The 18134-nt window shown below is 32.6% G+C and overlaps 1 protein-coding gene across 1 annotated transcript; it reads left to right on the top strand.

Annotated features, from left to right (window-relative positions):
• The first annotated feature begins 3807 nt into the window (after positions 1 to 3807).
• LOC134239364 (uncharacterized) lies at positions 3808 to 16390 on the top strand. The gene is made up of 17 exons (XM_062721543.1): positions 3808 to 4094; positions 6624 to 6673; positions 6971 to 7157; positions 7531 to 7570; positions 8579 to 8644; positions 9039 to 9105; positions 9966 to 10046; positions 10966 to 11043; positions 12716 to 12785; positions 12970 to 13034; positions 13397 to 13463; positions 13555 to 13603; positions 13855 to 13926; positions 14168 to 14241; positions 14361 to 14512; positions 14722 to 14781; positions 16003 to 16390. Exons 1-17 carry the CDS (start codon positions 3975 to 3977, stop codon positions 16136 to 16138), a joined length of 1434 nt encoding a protein of 477 aa, XP_062577527.1. The 5' UTR covers positions 3808 to 3974; the 3' UTR covers positions 16139 to 16390.
• Positions 16391 to 18134: the final 1744 nt, after the last annotated feature.

Raw genomic sequence — 18134 nt, forward strand, 5'->3', positions numbered from 1 at the left:
TGAAATCTGTGAAAATATTTCACAAATCTGATGCATAACAATTTTGAGTGGAATGCTGTAATCATTTCCAGCAATTGATTCCTTGAATACAATTGATACTTTTGTGGGACTGACAGTCATTGTCTTGATTTTCTTTTGTCAAATAAATTTATTCTCTGATGGGAAAAAAGAACAAATGTATATCAGTATCTCAATATACATGCATCTAGTCCTAGTCAATTTCTTTTCCTCTATTTATTAAACCTAAATATCTCTTGTCATTTGGCCAGGATTTCCTTTCAGGCAAATAAATTCCTACATAATAAAAAAAAAAAACAAGATGTTCTTGTGAAACCTGATTCCCCTGTATTGCAGTTTTTGGCCAAGGTTTATGTTTTTAAATGCAAGTTTAACTCCAAGATCATGAGATGAAAAAGGTATTGCTACCCAAAGAAAGGACTTGTGTCAATGGATATAGGCCTACCAAGTAAATATGAAAGCCCAAGCACAAACCATTCAGTCTTTTTTAAGTAGGTCAAAATCTAAGGTTAAAGTTTTTCAAAAGTGGGTCAACTCTAAGGTCAAGGTTAAAAGGTCAAAGATTTGGTACCCAAAGTTATGGCTAAGGTTAGAGAGATAGAGATAGGATAAAAAAAATATACCTCGAATCTTCGATTACGGCAGCAAAAAAAAAAAAAAAAAAAAAAACAAACGGCAAGATGTCAATGACAAATCCTTTGCCACCAGGAATACATACATGTATGTGAAATATGAAGCCTTAGTTCCGATCAAACAACAGTTATGAGCAAGGTTAAATTAAGTTAATTTTGTAGACAAAGAGATAGACGAACAGAAGGCCGAACAGGACAAAAGATATACCTCGAATCATAGGCATATGTTTTGGAAATAAAGGTTTGAACCATGAGTTAAAAATTGATTTCTGAAACAAGTGCCTGTGATTCGAATTTTCGATTACGGGAGCACAAAAATGTTCTGCCTAACCTCGAGCTAAAACGTACATTTCTTCCCTCGCGTTTACCTCCACTCCCTCATTACCCCCCCCCTTTTATTATAAATCATTTGTCTACATTTTTATGGGTAGCAATTAATCCTCTAGATATCAAACACGTATCTATAAATGTTGTGTAGCATTTCATTGAGTTGTAAATTCAGATTTAAATCTTGGCAACTTTAAAGCTGGTAATTCATACTTTAAAGTCGGTCTTTTCATCTTCAAGGAATCCAGCAATTTTAAGGTGGTCCATGGTGGTGTTCCTCTACCCCCACGCTCGTACACTCGATCTCTCACAACCATAGATTCAAAGAGGGGGGGGGGGTAGATCTTACATCCTCGTTTTACGTCCCTTTAAATACCTGTATCTTATTGAAAAGCTACCCCCCTCCCCCGTCCGAATAAAACAATTTCAAAATTTACTGAAGCTCTAAAATTGAATGGATTTGCAGCATTCCCAAAGGATACACTGGTTTTAATTTAGATTTTGAAGGAAAAAAATTGGTAGGGTTATGAACCTGTTTACTGTAAATTCCCTTTAATGACGAGTTTCCTTCAAAAGATTTTTTGTAATTAGTGTATTAATCTAGCCAAACATCTCCGGAATCTGATATCAAATACTAGTAAAACCTTGCATATTTTACTTATCATATATATATATATATATATATATATATATATATATATATATATATATATATATATATATATATATATATATATATATATAGTATAATTTACCAATCACTCATAAATAAAAGCGCTGAGTGCAGAGAGGAAAATATCAATTTTGAAATTGTCGTTGTTTATTTACAAGTACGTCATATACATATTATAAATATGATTAAATGATGAAATCAATCAATATTTTGGAGTCTAGAAATTATAAAATAGTCTCACATGACTTACTGTATTTTCTTATTTGTTCACGAAGTTTGAAAGTCGAGTGAAATGTTACCTCAATCAAAATCTACATGCACGCATAATATAGGCCATTATTTAACCGGGTTTCGCTTGTCAAAGAGCTCATTCAATGTATAAACAGTAATACACAATTATTTACGATGTGCTACAAATGTAATTATTGGATCGAACTTTTAATTTTTATGTAAAAAATTACGTCTTCCCCCACAGTGTTATGGCGCCATTTTGAAATGCGTTGGATTTTCGATCCCGATTTATATTTTGATTCGTAAATCGCGTACATATATTTTTTGTGTTTATGTTATAATGTAGTAAAAGGAGTTAAAACAAAGTTAATTTTTTAAAATTGTAATTTAATCATATAATATTTTTTTTCAAGTGGGCTGTGTCACCTCCGCATTTCACTGAGCTCGTCTCATGGCACTAATCATGCTAATGTAAACACGGATTATCACATCCACCACGAAAGGTGTTAATTGCTTTGAAGTAACTCAGGTGTGGCCGGATTAGAGGGAATGATTACCGTTAATTATTAGCAGTTGGGACCAATATGGCCGTTCGGAATACAGAATAGACAGTATCCGGACTACACAGAATTTTTTCTAAAGCATTTGTTAAAGAAGTGCATGGGACTAAAACTTATAGACGGAATGTATTCAGAGTCCGGATTAGACAAATTTTACTGTATATATATATATATATATATATATATATATATATATATATATATATATATATATATATATATATATATATATATATATATATATATATATATATTGAAATGAAAATAAAATTTACCAATCACTCATAAATAAAAGCGCTGAAAGAGAGGAATATATTGAAGGTAAGTGCATGTAGGACTGAATATATATTAGGCCTCTCTATATATATACAGTTCTGATATAGGAAGTGAACTTACTATGAGTTATAGACCGGGCTGTTCATTTTAAGTTGCGCTTAGAACTAATAAAAAGGTTTAATTACTATTAGACGTACAAATATCTGCTAGTATTTCACTTTCAGAAAACATTTACCGTAATTCGTTCTCTTAATCTTGGCCTTTTCCAAGTTTAATTTGAGCTTTTAATTTTCTTACCCTTTTCTTGAATTTTTCCTTTCTTTGATATTATCAGGGACCTACACCATTTATATTAGTATATAGGTCCCTACGTGATATTATTTATAAATTTTAATATACTGAAATGTATTTGAGAGCAATATTAAATGTGAAGAAGAAATATCCCAATTTTTAAGACAGGATAAAAAAACCCTTTGACTAGTTGGATAACACAAAATAATTAATGAACTTGCAAACAAAAATAAAATATCGATATAAAAAGAAATCGGGATAAAACGCTACTTAAAAATTGCGCTCAAAAGTTATCCTCAAAATCTTGGAAGAAGTATGAACAACAATTGGACAATATTTTATACCAAAGATTGGGTTTGACCAATCAAATGTTGTATTTCTTCCAAGAATTAAAAAAATACAATATAGATCATTTATTGCCAAACATCTTAATAGCCATTGAGCGGTATCAATAGAGACATATAAAACCATATGTTTTATATGTCTCTGGACTCTGGTATCAATGAGTTCTTAGTTTGTTCAATTTTTCCTGACGAATTGATTTAGTCAAGGCAAATTGTACATTATTGATAAATTTTAAACTTTGTATTTCACTTAAAAGTCCTAGCTCATATGGGGTATGTTAGTACAATAAGAGTATAACAGAAAAAAATATATAATGGTTTTTGATAAGGACAGTACTGACAGTTGTCAAAAAATTGCAAGAAGTTCAGGTTTGAAAAAAAAATGTATAGGTCATTTGTAAAATGGACTTGGAGAGTAGCTTCCCATGTCGCACCTTGCACTTCCGGTAAATATAGGTGGCGCGTTTTCGTTGACAAATATAGAAACTTTTTACACGTTACAAGGAGGAGATTCCCAAAGCATGTATTATTATACCCTAAGCAGAATGGTATCATAAACGACGATGAAGTATTTCAGTCGTACAATGTAGAGACTCTGCGAGAGACCGGAACTGTTCCAAACATGACAGTCGGGGGGTCGTCATCGGGCGCGGGGTCGAGGAACCCCGTCAAAATATTCGCTAACATCTTTATATCGTTTATTGGTGCTGGTGTTCTAGGACTTCCGTTTGCATTTAAAGAGGTAAATAAAACTGTAAGAAATCCAGTGCAAATTTTCTATCGGCGATATTAGTTTCCATTTAGTAGTTAAAATATGATTAGGCCTAATAACAATTTTCATGTGCATGCACCATAGGCTGATAGGTACTTGGGTCTTGCATGGGTATGTACCTTATTGATATTTTTTAAAAAAGTACTTTTTAACATATTACTAAGTACTTACATATTTTAAAAACCAAGATCCATTTACCTGTGGCATGAATCTAGGTCATTTTCCAAAAATTGGATAAAATATGAATTAGGATCTTCCTTGTTTTGTGGATGGGTGTGACTTTGATATGACTTTTTATCCAATGAGTTGTTTTTTTAATCCTTGGCCCTTGGTGATATAAAACACAGGAGTTGGAAAAAAACATATCTAATAAACCACAGATCATGGGTACACATAACTTTTTCATGTTTTACACCATTTTGTATTATAGGATTAAACGTTCTTTTTGAAAAATTTAGATGTGTCCAATTTTTACCTAAATAAAAGTGCGAAGCACTTTTATGTTAAGTTTGTGAGTAAAATGTCATTTTCCATAAATTTTTCAAAAAGAACGTTTAATATAATTCCAATATCGAATTTTTAAAAATATTTAAATTATTTCTCTTTGAGGCCTCCATACAATCCGTTATTTCTGCACGGCGTATGAATACATTTTACCGTAAAGGAACGTAATTGAGATGAATTTCGATAGAGTTCAAATTAAATTGTCAAAACAATCGATAAATAAACTTATAACAACTAATCGAATGTTGTTTAAGTCAACAAATATCGTAATTACGAGTTTACTTCAGAATAGTTCGTCTTTGACCATGGGCATGTTGACATAAACAGCAACTCTCATAGCGAAAGTTGGAGACCGACGACGCCTTCAATTTGCACTTGTTTATTCAAATATTGAGGAACAATATAGAAAGTAAATATGAATTTGATGCTAATAGGGCAAGAGTTTGAGGTACGTTTCTTGACTCCTGTGGTTTCTTTTCCATGTCAAAACGATACAGACTGAGCTTATTTTCTACGTATGAACGTTGAGACAGCGATTTTTAAAATTCACACTCATGATCGGACAGTGACATAAACATTTTCACGGCGTCCATCAGTTAGGCAGTCTAGTATGTTACCAATTTTGTTTAAGCCCTAATTAAATTTAAAGTTTCTTGTATTCATTATTTCAGAAACAACTGCTTTCATTGTTTATGATAGCCTAGTAGTGTCATCAAGAAAGTAGTTCTGAGAAAGAATGTGTAAAAATTTTCTGGAACGTGTTCTCGTCCAATCAAAACACAGGAAATCAATAGATAAAATGAAGATTGGAATTATATATGATTAATTAACTAGAGAGAAGAAAATGCAGCAGACCAGACCAGGATTCGAACCCGGGCCCCCCGAAACTCTGGTCAGGTGCTCTACCGACTGAGCTATCTGGCCACTGGCGATCGAACCCGGCTGACCACCACATTCCTCCCTCCTTAAAGGTCTTTGGCCCCCAAAGACCCCAACCCAGGCTCATCCCTGGCAGGCCTCTCACCTGTCAGTTCCAGATTCTGGTCACAGCACCAAATGCAACAGGATAGAAGAAAATGCAGTGGACCAGACCGGGATTCGAACCCGAGCCCCCTGAAACTCTGGTCAGGTGCTCTACCAACTGAACTATCTGGCCACCGGCGATCAAACCCGGCTGACCGCCACATATGTAAATCCACAAAACCTTATACAAAAACCATTGTGACACAACCGTGAAATGAAATACAACACCACTAATGGACTACAGTGAACCTTCAGATATCCGGACGCCAGATATCCGGATGCTTCAGTATCCGGACGATTTTTCATCGGAACGAAATTTTTAAATGCTGTGTTGTCTTGTTTAATTGGTGATTCAGATATCCGGATGCTTCACATATCCGGACAAATGGACTGGGAACCAAAGCGTCCAGATAAATGAGGGTCCACTGTATTCAATCCCTTTAAGGTGGTTGGTCCCAACCTATTTGTTTTTTACTCTAAGAAAATGCACAGCTGGACTGGGAATTGAACCCAGGATTCCTGAATCAAAAAGGTGCTCTATGAACTAAGCTACCCAGACCCTATGTCAACTGCTCACTGGCACCAAATTTGTTACAGGAAAGGAGAAAAAAATAATACTGAAAAAGGAATTGAACTCATCTAGATCAGTGGGTAGAGCACCTGACAATAAATACAGGGATCATGGGTTCAATCCCCAAGCAAGTCGTACACTGTGTCCTTTCCTCTTATAGTTGTCAGAATTTTTATTAAGGAGTGTAGCCACTTTTAAAGGCATTTCTGTAGTGGGCAGGAATATTAGTTATAAGTATTATGTCAACTAATAATGACATTTCTATTACAGGTAGGAATATTAGTAAATGAGTGTGTCAACTTACACTATCACATTTCTATAATTGCAGGCATGCAGATGTATGATATAAGAGTATTGGAGTGTCAATTCATAATAACATTTCTTAATGTTCCTTTTTGTAGGCAGGAATATTAGAAGGAGTGGTGGTCATGACACTGGTGGGAATTATCAGGTAATACCACTGATAATGAGTATATACAAATTGCATGAATGAATATCTGGACCCTGGTAGCTCAGTTTTATATTGCACTCCAATTTATCTAAAAGCAATCCATGTAATGATGATCCAGGCAAACATTCAAAGGATATTTGTGATTGTCAAATCATGGGATTAAGGCATCTGAAAATTACAGAAGGAGTGTAATTTCTCATAGCCAAATTGGTTAAGATTTGTTTATCAATTACATTAAATTTAACAATTTCACTCTTAAGTGAAATGATTTTTACAGTGATGAATAATTTTCTTCAGTGTGAAAGCCATGCTTCTCATAGTGGACTGTAAATATCAGCTGATCAAGGAAAACAGAATCCAGCCCACAACATTTACTAATGATACAGAAGCTGTAGAAGATGGCCTTCAAATCAAAGTCAAGGACAGAGAAGAGGTCATGACCCTATTAGCAGAGGATGAGCCAGAGGCTGACAAGGGGCACAAGGCATATAAGTTTATCATAATCTAATACATTTACATGTTCATGTATTTATACAGAAGAAGTTTTGATAGATGTGAAAATTGATTCAAAATATTCAATTATTGTTGTTTAGAGGTTATTACATTATTTTAGCATTTGGAAGAGTACAGTTTCACTGAGTCTTCAGTGCAAGATAGATACTGTACTATTAGGTTTGCTAAAGGATAGCACTGACAATGAAAATCACGAAAATATGGTTTTATAATACTATTCAATGAGTAAAAATTAATTTCAATTTCTTGATTTGTAAAATACGACTGCTTAAATTCTAGCTGAACTAGGTCATGTAGATGTAATTATGGGATTTTAATTGATTACCTGGTATTTTTTTTGTCAGAATTCTCGCCTCTCTGTGGACTTTTCCTATGGAGATATAGGTAAGTAACAACATTGTTGAAGTGTATATACATGTATTTATATTTTTCATGCTATAGTTCTGATACCTGTATTTCTTTATTCTTCATGTTTACTGTAAATCAACTGATATTTTCAACAACTTTTATTTGGTCTTGTCCGTAAGAAATCTGCAACTATAAATTTTTGCAACTGAGGAAACATTTTGCATAAATATACAAAAAAAAATAGTGTATGTCGAGAGAAAAATTCATGAGTAAAGTAAATCTTTGAATTTTACAATTTATCTCGCGTGATATAAAAGAATTTATATTAACAGTTCCAAAATGGCATGCATGCAAATATTTAAGCTAAGTTAAAAAATATTCTTGGCAGATGGAATTAGAATTGTTACTGTGTAAAAAAATATTTTCATCTACTTTATACTATATTTCTTAAAAGCCAAGGGTCAAAGCATAATTTCTGGGACTCTGTTTAGATGTTTATTTTTTTAAGTTTATGATTTTTGTTTATTTATTTACTGAAAGTTTCATGTAAGCACATTGGGCTTTTAAATCACACCTAGTTAAAACCACTTTTGGTTTTAAGTATATGTAAAGAATGGACTGTTACATTCAAATGAACCCCCTGTGATATGTAAAGAAGGGGCTGTTACATTCATATGAACCCCTGTGATATGTAAAGAAGGGGCTGTTACATTCATATGAACCCCCTGTGATATGTAAAGAAGGGGCTGTTACATTCACATGAACCCCCTGTGATATGTAAAGAAGGGGCTGTTACATTCACATGAACCCCCTGTGATATGTAAAGAAGGGGCTGTTACATTCATATGAACCCCCTGTGATATGTAAAGAAGGGGCTGTTACATTCACATGAACCCCCTGTGATATGTAAAGAAGGAGCTGTTACATTCACATGAACCCCCTGTGATATGTAAAGAAGAAGCTGTATATTCATATGAACCCCCTGTCCAATCCTGTGATTGGAATAAAATATTTATTCTGACAGTGAAATCTTTTGACTTTCAGGTCACCATGCTCTGGGACACATTGGACGAGTTTTTGTTGACTTAGCCATCTTAATTTCTCAGGCTGGTAAGTAAGGTTACAAATCTGCAAACTGAAACAGTGAAGCTTTGTTAATCTATGAGTTGTAACATGAATCCAAGAATTGACATTTTGTCGAAAAAAACCTTTTCTAAGATTTATTTAAGGAATAAGTGTTTAATTTTTTGGTTTCATGATATGATCAATCGATTGGCTTGCATGATAATTTGCATAAATGCCTTGCGCTTGATTTTTTTAACCAGGCCTATTGATGAACCAGTAGATTTTTGTAGAAATAAAGTACCACAGTTTTAATTTTTAGTTTCATGTAGGGTTTTGATCATAGTTTCTATTTTTACTTTCATTCTCAGTTTTGATTGCAGTTTCTATTTATACTTTTATTCAGGGTTTTGATCACAGTTTCTATTTCTATTTTATTCAGGGTTTTGCTGTGCTTACCTAATTTTTATATCAGAAAACCTATCCAGTTACATCCCTAAGCTAAAACTGTAAGTATATATATCAGATTTTTTTTTCTCAAAATTTTGATGAAGCTGTGTTTTCTTTCCTGACATATTATTAGCTCACCTGAGCCGAAGGCTCAAGTGAGCTTTTCTGATCAAAATTTGTCTGTTGTCTGTCGTTGTCGTCGTAAACTTTTCACATTTTCATCTTCTTCTCAAGAACCACAGGGCCAATTTCAACCAAACTTGCCACAAAGTACCCTTTGGTGAAGGGGATATAAGTTTGTTCAAATGAATGGCCAAGCCCTCTTCCAAGGGTAGATAATTATGAATTATGAAAAATTAATGGCATCTTTTAAAAATCTTCTTCTCCAGAACCATTGGACCAGGAAAGATGAAACTCACATGGAAGCATCCTCAGGTAGTGAAATTTCAAGTTTGTTCAAATCATGACCCCCGGGGGTAGGGCTGGGCCACAATGGCTGATCAAAGTTTAACATAGGAATATATTGGAAAAAATCTTTAAAATCTTCTTCTCAAGATCAGCAAAGCTATGATTGGTGATTTTAATATGGGAACATCCTTAGTTGGAGTTAATTCAAGTTTGTTCATATCATGACCCCTTGGGGTAAGGTGGGGCCATGATGGGCAATCAAATCTTTAAACAGAAATATACAGGGAAAATCTTTAAAACTCTTCTTCTCAAGTATGGCAAAATTATACATGTATGCTTTATTGATATAGTGACATTATCAAGTAATAAAAAATTCAGATCCCCCCTTCCCCCAACAAGTAAACTTTTCAATACTGAGCTGATTTGTTTTTTTAACTAGCCCATGTGCTCAGGTGAGCAATGTGACCCATGGACCTCTTGTTTAAACTTTTGAATTATTATCACATTTCAGAATTCACTGGTTGATTTTACTCCTACCTCCACTGTGTTTACTTACTTTACTACGACAACTTAAAAGTCTGGCATTTACAAGGTATTGTCAAACAGGGTATTAAGTATTCACTGATTTTTATAATCATAAGTTTTTCTGATTAATAAAGTAATGATTGAATGCTTTGTCTTGTATGGCAAAGGTACAGTACATGTATAACATATTGCCATAAATTTAAGTATTTAAGCTCTTCATTTCTAAAGTAATGGATGTCAGAATGACTGAAACTGGGAAAAAACTGGTCAGTTTGAATTTAGATAGCCATGTAACAGAAGACAGAAGTCATGGTTTAATAATTCCTGGGCTGCCTTGTACATGTAATGTTTGGTTAATTTCTCTGATATTTATGTGCCCAGTCGATAGATCCAAGACATATATTGTTTTTGTCCTGTCTGTTTGTCTGTTTATCTGTTTGTCTGTCTGTCTGTTGTCAACTTTAACCTTTGCCATAACTTTTGAACCATGAGAGGTAGAGACTTCATATTTGGTATGCATACTGCACCAATGAAACTCTTTCAAATGACATCAAGGTCAATGACCTTGTGACCTTGACTGTGACCTATATGCTAAAAATAGCTTTTTCGAACTTTCGCCATAACTTTTGAACCATTAGATGAAGAAACTTTATATTTGGTATACATACTTCTCTAATAAAGCTCGTTCAAATGACATCAAGGTCTATGACCTTGTGACCTTGACTATGACCTTTGTGCTAAAAATAGCTTTTTAGAACTTGCACCATAACTTTTGAACCAGGAAAGATAGAGACTTCATAGTTGGTATGCTTATTTCACTAATTAAGTTCTTTCAAATGACACCAAGGTCAGTGACCTTCACTGTGACTTATCTGCTAAAAATAGTTTTTTGAACTTTGTTGCCATAGGGCGCATAGTGTTTCACAAACACATCTTGTTTTTAGATTTAAGATACACATACACGGTCTCTTGGCCTTTTTTTTCAGTTTACTGGCTCAGTGTTCAAATCTCCTGGCCTTTGGAGTGGTGTTTTGGTTCGATTTTGAACATTTTCATCACATTGAGTAAGTATGAACTCCCAATTATTTTGAAATGCATTACTGAGTGGTTTACAAGTTTCTTCTTTTTCCAAATTAAATCGTATAAAATTGATATCACATTGTTTCAAAGCATTGTTCACATACATGTAACTGCTTTATGTTCTAACTCTTAAACATTTTTTTGTTTCGTCTGTTTGCTGGTTTGTCCAAAACTCATCTTTTGTTCATATTTTGATCGCTTTGTGTGTCTCATATTTTGTTCAGATCATGATATCTATTGAACATGCTTCTTAGGAATCAAAAACAAATCACAGAATGACTGAAACTGTCCAGTTTCAGGGGAACCGTGCTTCATCTACTTGTTATTAATAAGACCAATATCAGATCACATGCTTTTAACACATATACTCTGTTGTTTTTCAGAAGGTAGTTACTTAGAAAAAAAATCTCAAGGTTTCGTAACAACTGTAGTTATATGCAAGGGTGTCCTGGTTTCCTTTTTGAGCAGTATTATAATGAATTAACATTTTCTGTTTCTGCACTATTGGATAGACCTAATAGACCTATTTTACACAATTGTTCTGACTTTTCTTTTCAAAATTATTAAATGACATATTTATTCTTTTTCATTTTATAAGATTAATTCTGATGCTAGCTTTAATTAACACAAGAATTTGTTATATTACTAATTAGCACTAGCAGGTATCAGAGAAAATTTTTGTTTGCTCTAACCCTGGCTTTGGCTCCCTCACATTTACCCAGTAAGGTCATTCCAAGTTTTTTCTATGTTTAGCGTCCGCGTGCACCTTGGTTTTTGACACCCCATGTAAGAAAAAAACACACAACATCAGGAGTCCTGAAGTTGATTGATTTAGTCGAAGTTTTTGAATTTTGTCAATTTTTCCAAATAATTCTGTACAGTAAGTTATTTTGGGTGTATTTTATGCATTTTATCCCTTGTTTTTGCTTAAGGATAGATATTTCTTCTATTAATGCAGTTTAAAGATCAAATCATAAAGAAATTTAATGCATTTTAAGCCTGTGTTTTATGTTTTGGTGTGTGTGTTTTTTGCAAATAGGTAGGTAGGTTTTAGAAAGATGGGTGAACGCTAAACAGAGGAAAAACTTGGAATGGCCTAATATACAGTATAGTTGTTTATTATCAACTGGCACTACTTCATTTTCCTCTGAATTTGTGCTAAATCTGAAACAAAATTCGTTCATATTATGCAATACTGATGGTCAGAATGTGATTAAAATGTAGAAAAATAAACAACCATACTAGTACAAAACAAGACTCCTTTATTTGTAGGCTAGACCAATGGGGATAGGACTTTAAAGCAAAAAATTAAAAGAGATGGATTTTACAAAGTATATGTACCATATTTAATGTGGCTAAAAATTCTTTCAGTTAATGCACATAATCAATACAATCAACTCTATCATCACTTTATATAACTGCACATGCATACTTGAATACTTGACACTTTGTCATACAGCAGATATCTGTGTTACATTTGTAGTCAGAAATTTATGTAAAATTCTAATCGAACAAGAAATATTTAATATTTGAAATTGAAAGAACTTTGTTCATGTGGAAATGACTTCATGAAACCTTATCTATCAACATGAATTATTGGTTTGTGATATACAGTACTGTACATGTTTTAAAGAAGATTTTATTCAATATTTTCAGAATTCATCCAAAGAATATGTCCATAAAGGGACTACCATTTTTCCTAGCCATTTCCATATACTGTTATGAGGTATTTGTAACATTTATTACAGACTTGGCATAGTAATCTTAGAAGATGGGAAAAATTTAAGCACACACATTGCTCATTAAAATACACACAGATTTAAGGAAATGTTTATCATTGTTCAACTGTTCTATTGTACCCAAAGTTAAACTTGAGCTTACTATAGAGTTTTTCCTTTTACTTTGACCAGGGTGCTGGTATGATTTTGTCTCTAGAAGGATCACTAGCAGCTGACATCAGATACAAGTTCAGAAGGTCAGTATGGAAAATGGAACAGAGTTTTAGGGTCAATTTTAGACAATGCCAGTTTATAGTGCAATATACATGTATTGTTGTTTTTATTTATCACTTAGGTTTATATGAGATACATATGAAAATAAAAACACATTCCTCACATAAAACTATCTTTTCTTTTGTTTGAGTCATTATCTGTTTAGTTGGAAAAGTCAAAGATTACACTGCACAATTTTATTTATTATTGTCCAGTTATTTTGTAAAATATTTCAAAGCAATGGATTGATAGAAACCAATTTTCAATAGAAATGTCATAATTATGGCAATTTTTAGAAGAATGTATGTTTTTTTTCAATGTGTATCTTTTTTATTTTGGTTTACAGATATTTTATTGGTACCATGGTTATAGTCACAAGTTTATATATCTCATTTGGATCAGCTGGATATTTGGTAAGTTTAAGAGCTAAGCAGCATCAAATGGGCAGAATATTTCTAATTGCTACAAAATAGCAAATTATTTTGAATTTTTTTTCTTTTTTAGTCATTTGGACCAGAAACTAATGCCATAATTACATTAAATTTGCCAAAAGGTAAGCTATTTTTTTGATTTGAACATATTTTATTGTTTAACACAAAGGATCAGAAAAAAGTTCTTACAACTTACAATTCTTCTCCTGGTGTTAGTTAAGTTGATACAGTTAGTACAATTGTTATTACTTTTTATGTCACATCTATAATTCCTTGGGTTTTCATACAACAAACATATTGTAAGGTTAATTGTTTTTAATGTTGCATATGTAATTAATACTTATCTGCCCTTGCCAATCTATTTTTTTTCCAGGTGAATCAGGGATGGATTTTGCTATGATTGTCAAGTCCTTCCTTTGTCTTGCCTTATTTTTTACCTACCCAGGTAAGCTGACCTGTCAGAACTTAAATGTTCTTATAAACCAAGTACCGGATATTTGCTACAAATTAAAGTGTTTTTTTTTTTCAAGACTGAATAAAGAATCCTAATATGATTCATCAAATATTGAATAGGACATTTGGAGTTAAAATCACTTTGACATGTGAGATGTTGGTGTTGAAGATACATCATAATTAAGTAATTGCTGTTGATGATACCAACGTTCAGCTGTGTATGTTTTTTTCAGTAATGATGTTTCCTGTGATGAAGCTTCTAGAGAATTATCTGATTGTTGATGCTCACAAGAAAATATTAAAAGGGGTGAGTGATAATGATACAGGAAACTTGTCTAATGGGGAATATTGTCAAATCCAATCTGTATGACTATGTCTTCTGAAGGTACATGTATTTTTGTTTAAATCAGAACTTTCTTTTTTCAGAACCTCCTGAGAGTATTTACAGTGTTTATGACGGGTTGTATCGTGTTAATCATCCCTAACTTTGCCAATCTGATGGCCTTAGTTGGTGCTACATGCTGTACAATGTTAGCCTTCACTCTGCCGGGACTATTTCACATGTGTATATTTAAAGGGTAACGGATCCAATAGAACTTCTATCTACACTACATTTTGTCATCAAATTCATGAATTATAAGTGCCCTTAATATGTATCTTTTTGGAACATAAAAATGTAGAACAATGAGAGTGAAAAATTAACAACAGTAGTGTACAATTTGATAATACTTGTCAGTACACATTGAAAATATATTTCTTTTTACATTATTTGTATGTCTTATTTCAGAAATCTCAGTATTTACCAAGTGATCGTAGACTGGACATTGGTGTTCTTAGGAGTTGTAGGGTATGTATTGATAAGCAAATTCTATAACATACTAGTGTTCAAAACAGTCAGATTTTTTTCAAGATATTACTTGTGTGGAAGATATTACTGCCTTGTGTGGTAATATGTATGTGTTAAAATGAAAGACATTTGTATATATAAGATGAAGATCTCAAAAACATTTATTTGATATGAGACTTGCTTATAGCAGAAGTAAACAACACACATGCTGCAAGTAATATGTATGTGTATTAAAATGAAAGACAAACTTGCCACAAAGTATCCTTGGGTCTAAAACATACATGTATATATACATGTGGGAATTATTGAAAATTTAGTGGTATATTTTAAAAATACCACTGTGCCAGGAAAGATGAATGTTACGAATCTCAAAAACATTTATTTGATATGAGACATTGCATTACTTATAGCGGAGAATTTGTACATAGAAATATATAGGTAATCTAAAAAAACACACATGCTTTTGGATTTTTTTTTTTAAACTACCCTTTTTTTTTTTTTTTAAACATTTTTTGATTGATGAACTGTAATCGGTGTATGAGCTGATAAAGTCTGTCTGAATCAACAGTTTTGTTTTCCTCAGTTTGTCTTGTTATACTTTTTATCTTTTAATTTCTCATACATGAAGAAGTAATTCAGTTCAGATGATTGCAATAACAGAATTAACCAGCAGCGATGACCCTGACCTTCTTTTAATGGCTTCTTGTTGATCTTAATGTTTTGGAAGGAAAATTTTCTATTTTCACTTTCGTTTTTGCATCTTGCAGATTGCAAGTGGATTCTTTCTTCATTGTTAAAAGTGAACTTCAACCTTCTTTTATCATAGACATAGAAATGCTTCTGTTTTATGTTGATTCTTTGAAAAAATTATGTACATTTATTTCTAAAATTAATAGTATTGTCTGTTCTCCTTAATTATCACCTTCTGCTAGACCCACTGTATTATATGTATATATGTTTTATATGTATTTTGTACCTCATGTACCATTTACATGGTTTTGAGTGAATAAATTGAATTGAATTGTCCAGATCCACTGTTTCCAATTGGAAACAGAATATTTTGAAGTGATGTCACAACAGTTGTATTGTTTGTCATCAGTTTATTTAGCATATTTTGCATTCCAGCCATTGTGCTTTGAAAATTCAGCTAGGTGGCTTAAAATGTTTAATTTTAAGAAAGTTTATTATATAAATTTATCACCTGTAACCTTTTTCTTTTAGTGCAGTGATAGGAACCATTGATGCCTTACAGAGACTACACAGTGCAGGTAGTGAACCACTTGACATTGTCTCATCCAATCAGAATCTGACCAATGCTTTGTCATCAGTCATCAACTCAACTGAACATTCTGTATAGAAGTGACCTTCAGGTCAAGGTCACTAGTTATATATATGCTATGCATACTTTATTCTGTTTGTATATTTTTGGGAATATTTAATGATGCTTTGAAGTTTTATGTATACAAGGTTTCGTTTTGTAGCATTGTGATAAAATATTACTTGTTTGACTTGTCTAGTCTTGCTACTCCATTATTTGTGTCGGCGTTTGATTTTCAAAACAACATATCTAATTTGGTTGGGCCAGATATGTAAATGTTTGTCTGTTTATAGATGCTAGTATTATAAGACGTTTCAATACAATATACCTCTGTTTCTTCACAAAGAATTATGACTGAATGCTTAAAATATTATATCTATAAAAGACAATCAGATGGGTGTTTCTTTATTCAGTGTTGCTTGTCTGGTACAAGTTGCTGACTGGTTTATTTTTGTAGCTGATGACCAGAGGTTTATTTTTCTATTAGTTTTCATCTTTAAATTGATGTTTGTAGAACACCTTTTTAACATCTTTGCATTAAGTTAGTGCCATGAATTTAAAATTTGATTGTTCAGTGAAAGGGGCCAAACCTTTCTAATTTTTTTTAAAAAAGTGCATAAATTAAATATTTTTTTTGTTTTAATCATGGAAGAATTTTATTATAGGATCATCATCTGGAAAAAAATAATTTTAGAATGCCATTTAATTTTTAAAGGTCAAACAAAAGAAATATGTGAACATTCATTTGTTATTAAGCTAAACTTTAAATGTACATCAAAAACTCATTGATGGTCATTAAGTTTACAGAAATACATTTAAAAATAAAATATTTTTCCATTCTTAAATTCACTTGAACAGTATATTATGCTATGCTTGCATTCAAGTGGGTAGATAGTACAAAGTGAGAAAATTGTTTATTTTACATGTAATTGATTATATAGCGCAGACAATATACACACTATGTACTTGAACATCATTATAAAAAAATCACAGATTATGAATACTTCTGTAATATTCATTGTATTTAAATGCATTATATGTTCAATAATTGAATGTATGACAATATTTTTACTTAATGTTTTATAAACTTAATGTATTATAACGGACCAAGTCTTTCAGGGGTCACCCAGTGTTTGAGTTACATTGTTACATTGATAGGACATTGCTACATTGTGTTTTCTATAGGCCGATTTCATGTTTACTTAATGTTTTATAAACTTAATGTATTATAATGGACCAAGTCTTTCAGGGGTCACCCAGTGTTTGAGTTCAATGTTACATCGATGGGACATTGCTACATTGTGTTTTCTGTGGGCCTGTTTTAGGTTACATAGGGTACATTTAGTGTAATATAAAGATGTGCAGCTGAATTCATTAAATCACATTTTGTCTTTTAAACTGTATTATTCTAGTACAACAAATTTGAAATGCAAAAATTCACATATTACCATTAATTATTTTTTAAATGTACAGTAATCCTTGTCTGATCCAGGTATTGTGTATTCCACACTTTTCCTATAATAATGAAAACTTCTAGTGTTTTTGATTAAATGCAAGGGATTTTTAAATTGCCTCTAAGTTTTTGACTGTAAAGTGTAATTTATGACTTTATTAGGGCCCCGCAAGGATTTGCGGGTGCCCTATAGTAATCACTCTGTCCGTCCGTCTGTCACTCTTCCGTCCACAAATTTTCTGTTTTTTTCTAATAACTTTTTTTATTGTTGCCCAATCAAGTTCAAATTTGGTATGGTAGTTCAGTAGGCAGAAATACATATTTTGATGCTAAGTTTGGTTCTCTATGTCTTCTGGTTTGGAGCTGGGGTAGTGGGGTAGATTCCTTAACTATGCATAAGAATGAATGGGCAACTTTTTTTATGGTTGCCCAATCAAGTACAAATTTGGTATGTTAGTTCAGTAGGCAGAAATACATATTTTAAAGCTAAGTTTGGTTCTCTATGTCCCCTGGTTTGGAGTTGGGGTGGTGGGGTAGATTCCTTAACTTTATATAGGAAAGCATTGGCAAAGAGAGATAACT

The sequence above is a fragment of the Saccostrea cucullata genome, unplaced genomic scaffold, assembly GCF_032062105.1.
Source record: "Saccostrea cucullata isolate Sc308-1 unplaced genomic scaffold, CSIRO_AGI_Scuc_v1 ctg135, whole genome shotgun sequence".
NCBI lineage: Eukaryota > Metazoa > Mollusca > Bivalvia > Ostreida > Ostreidae > Saccostrea > Saccostrea cuccullata.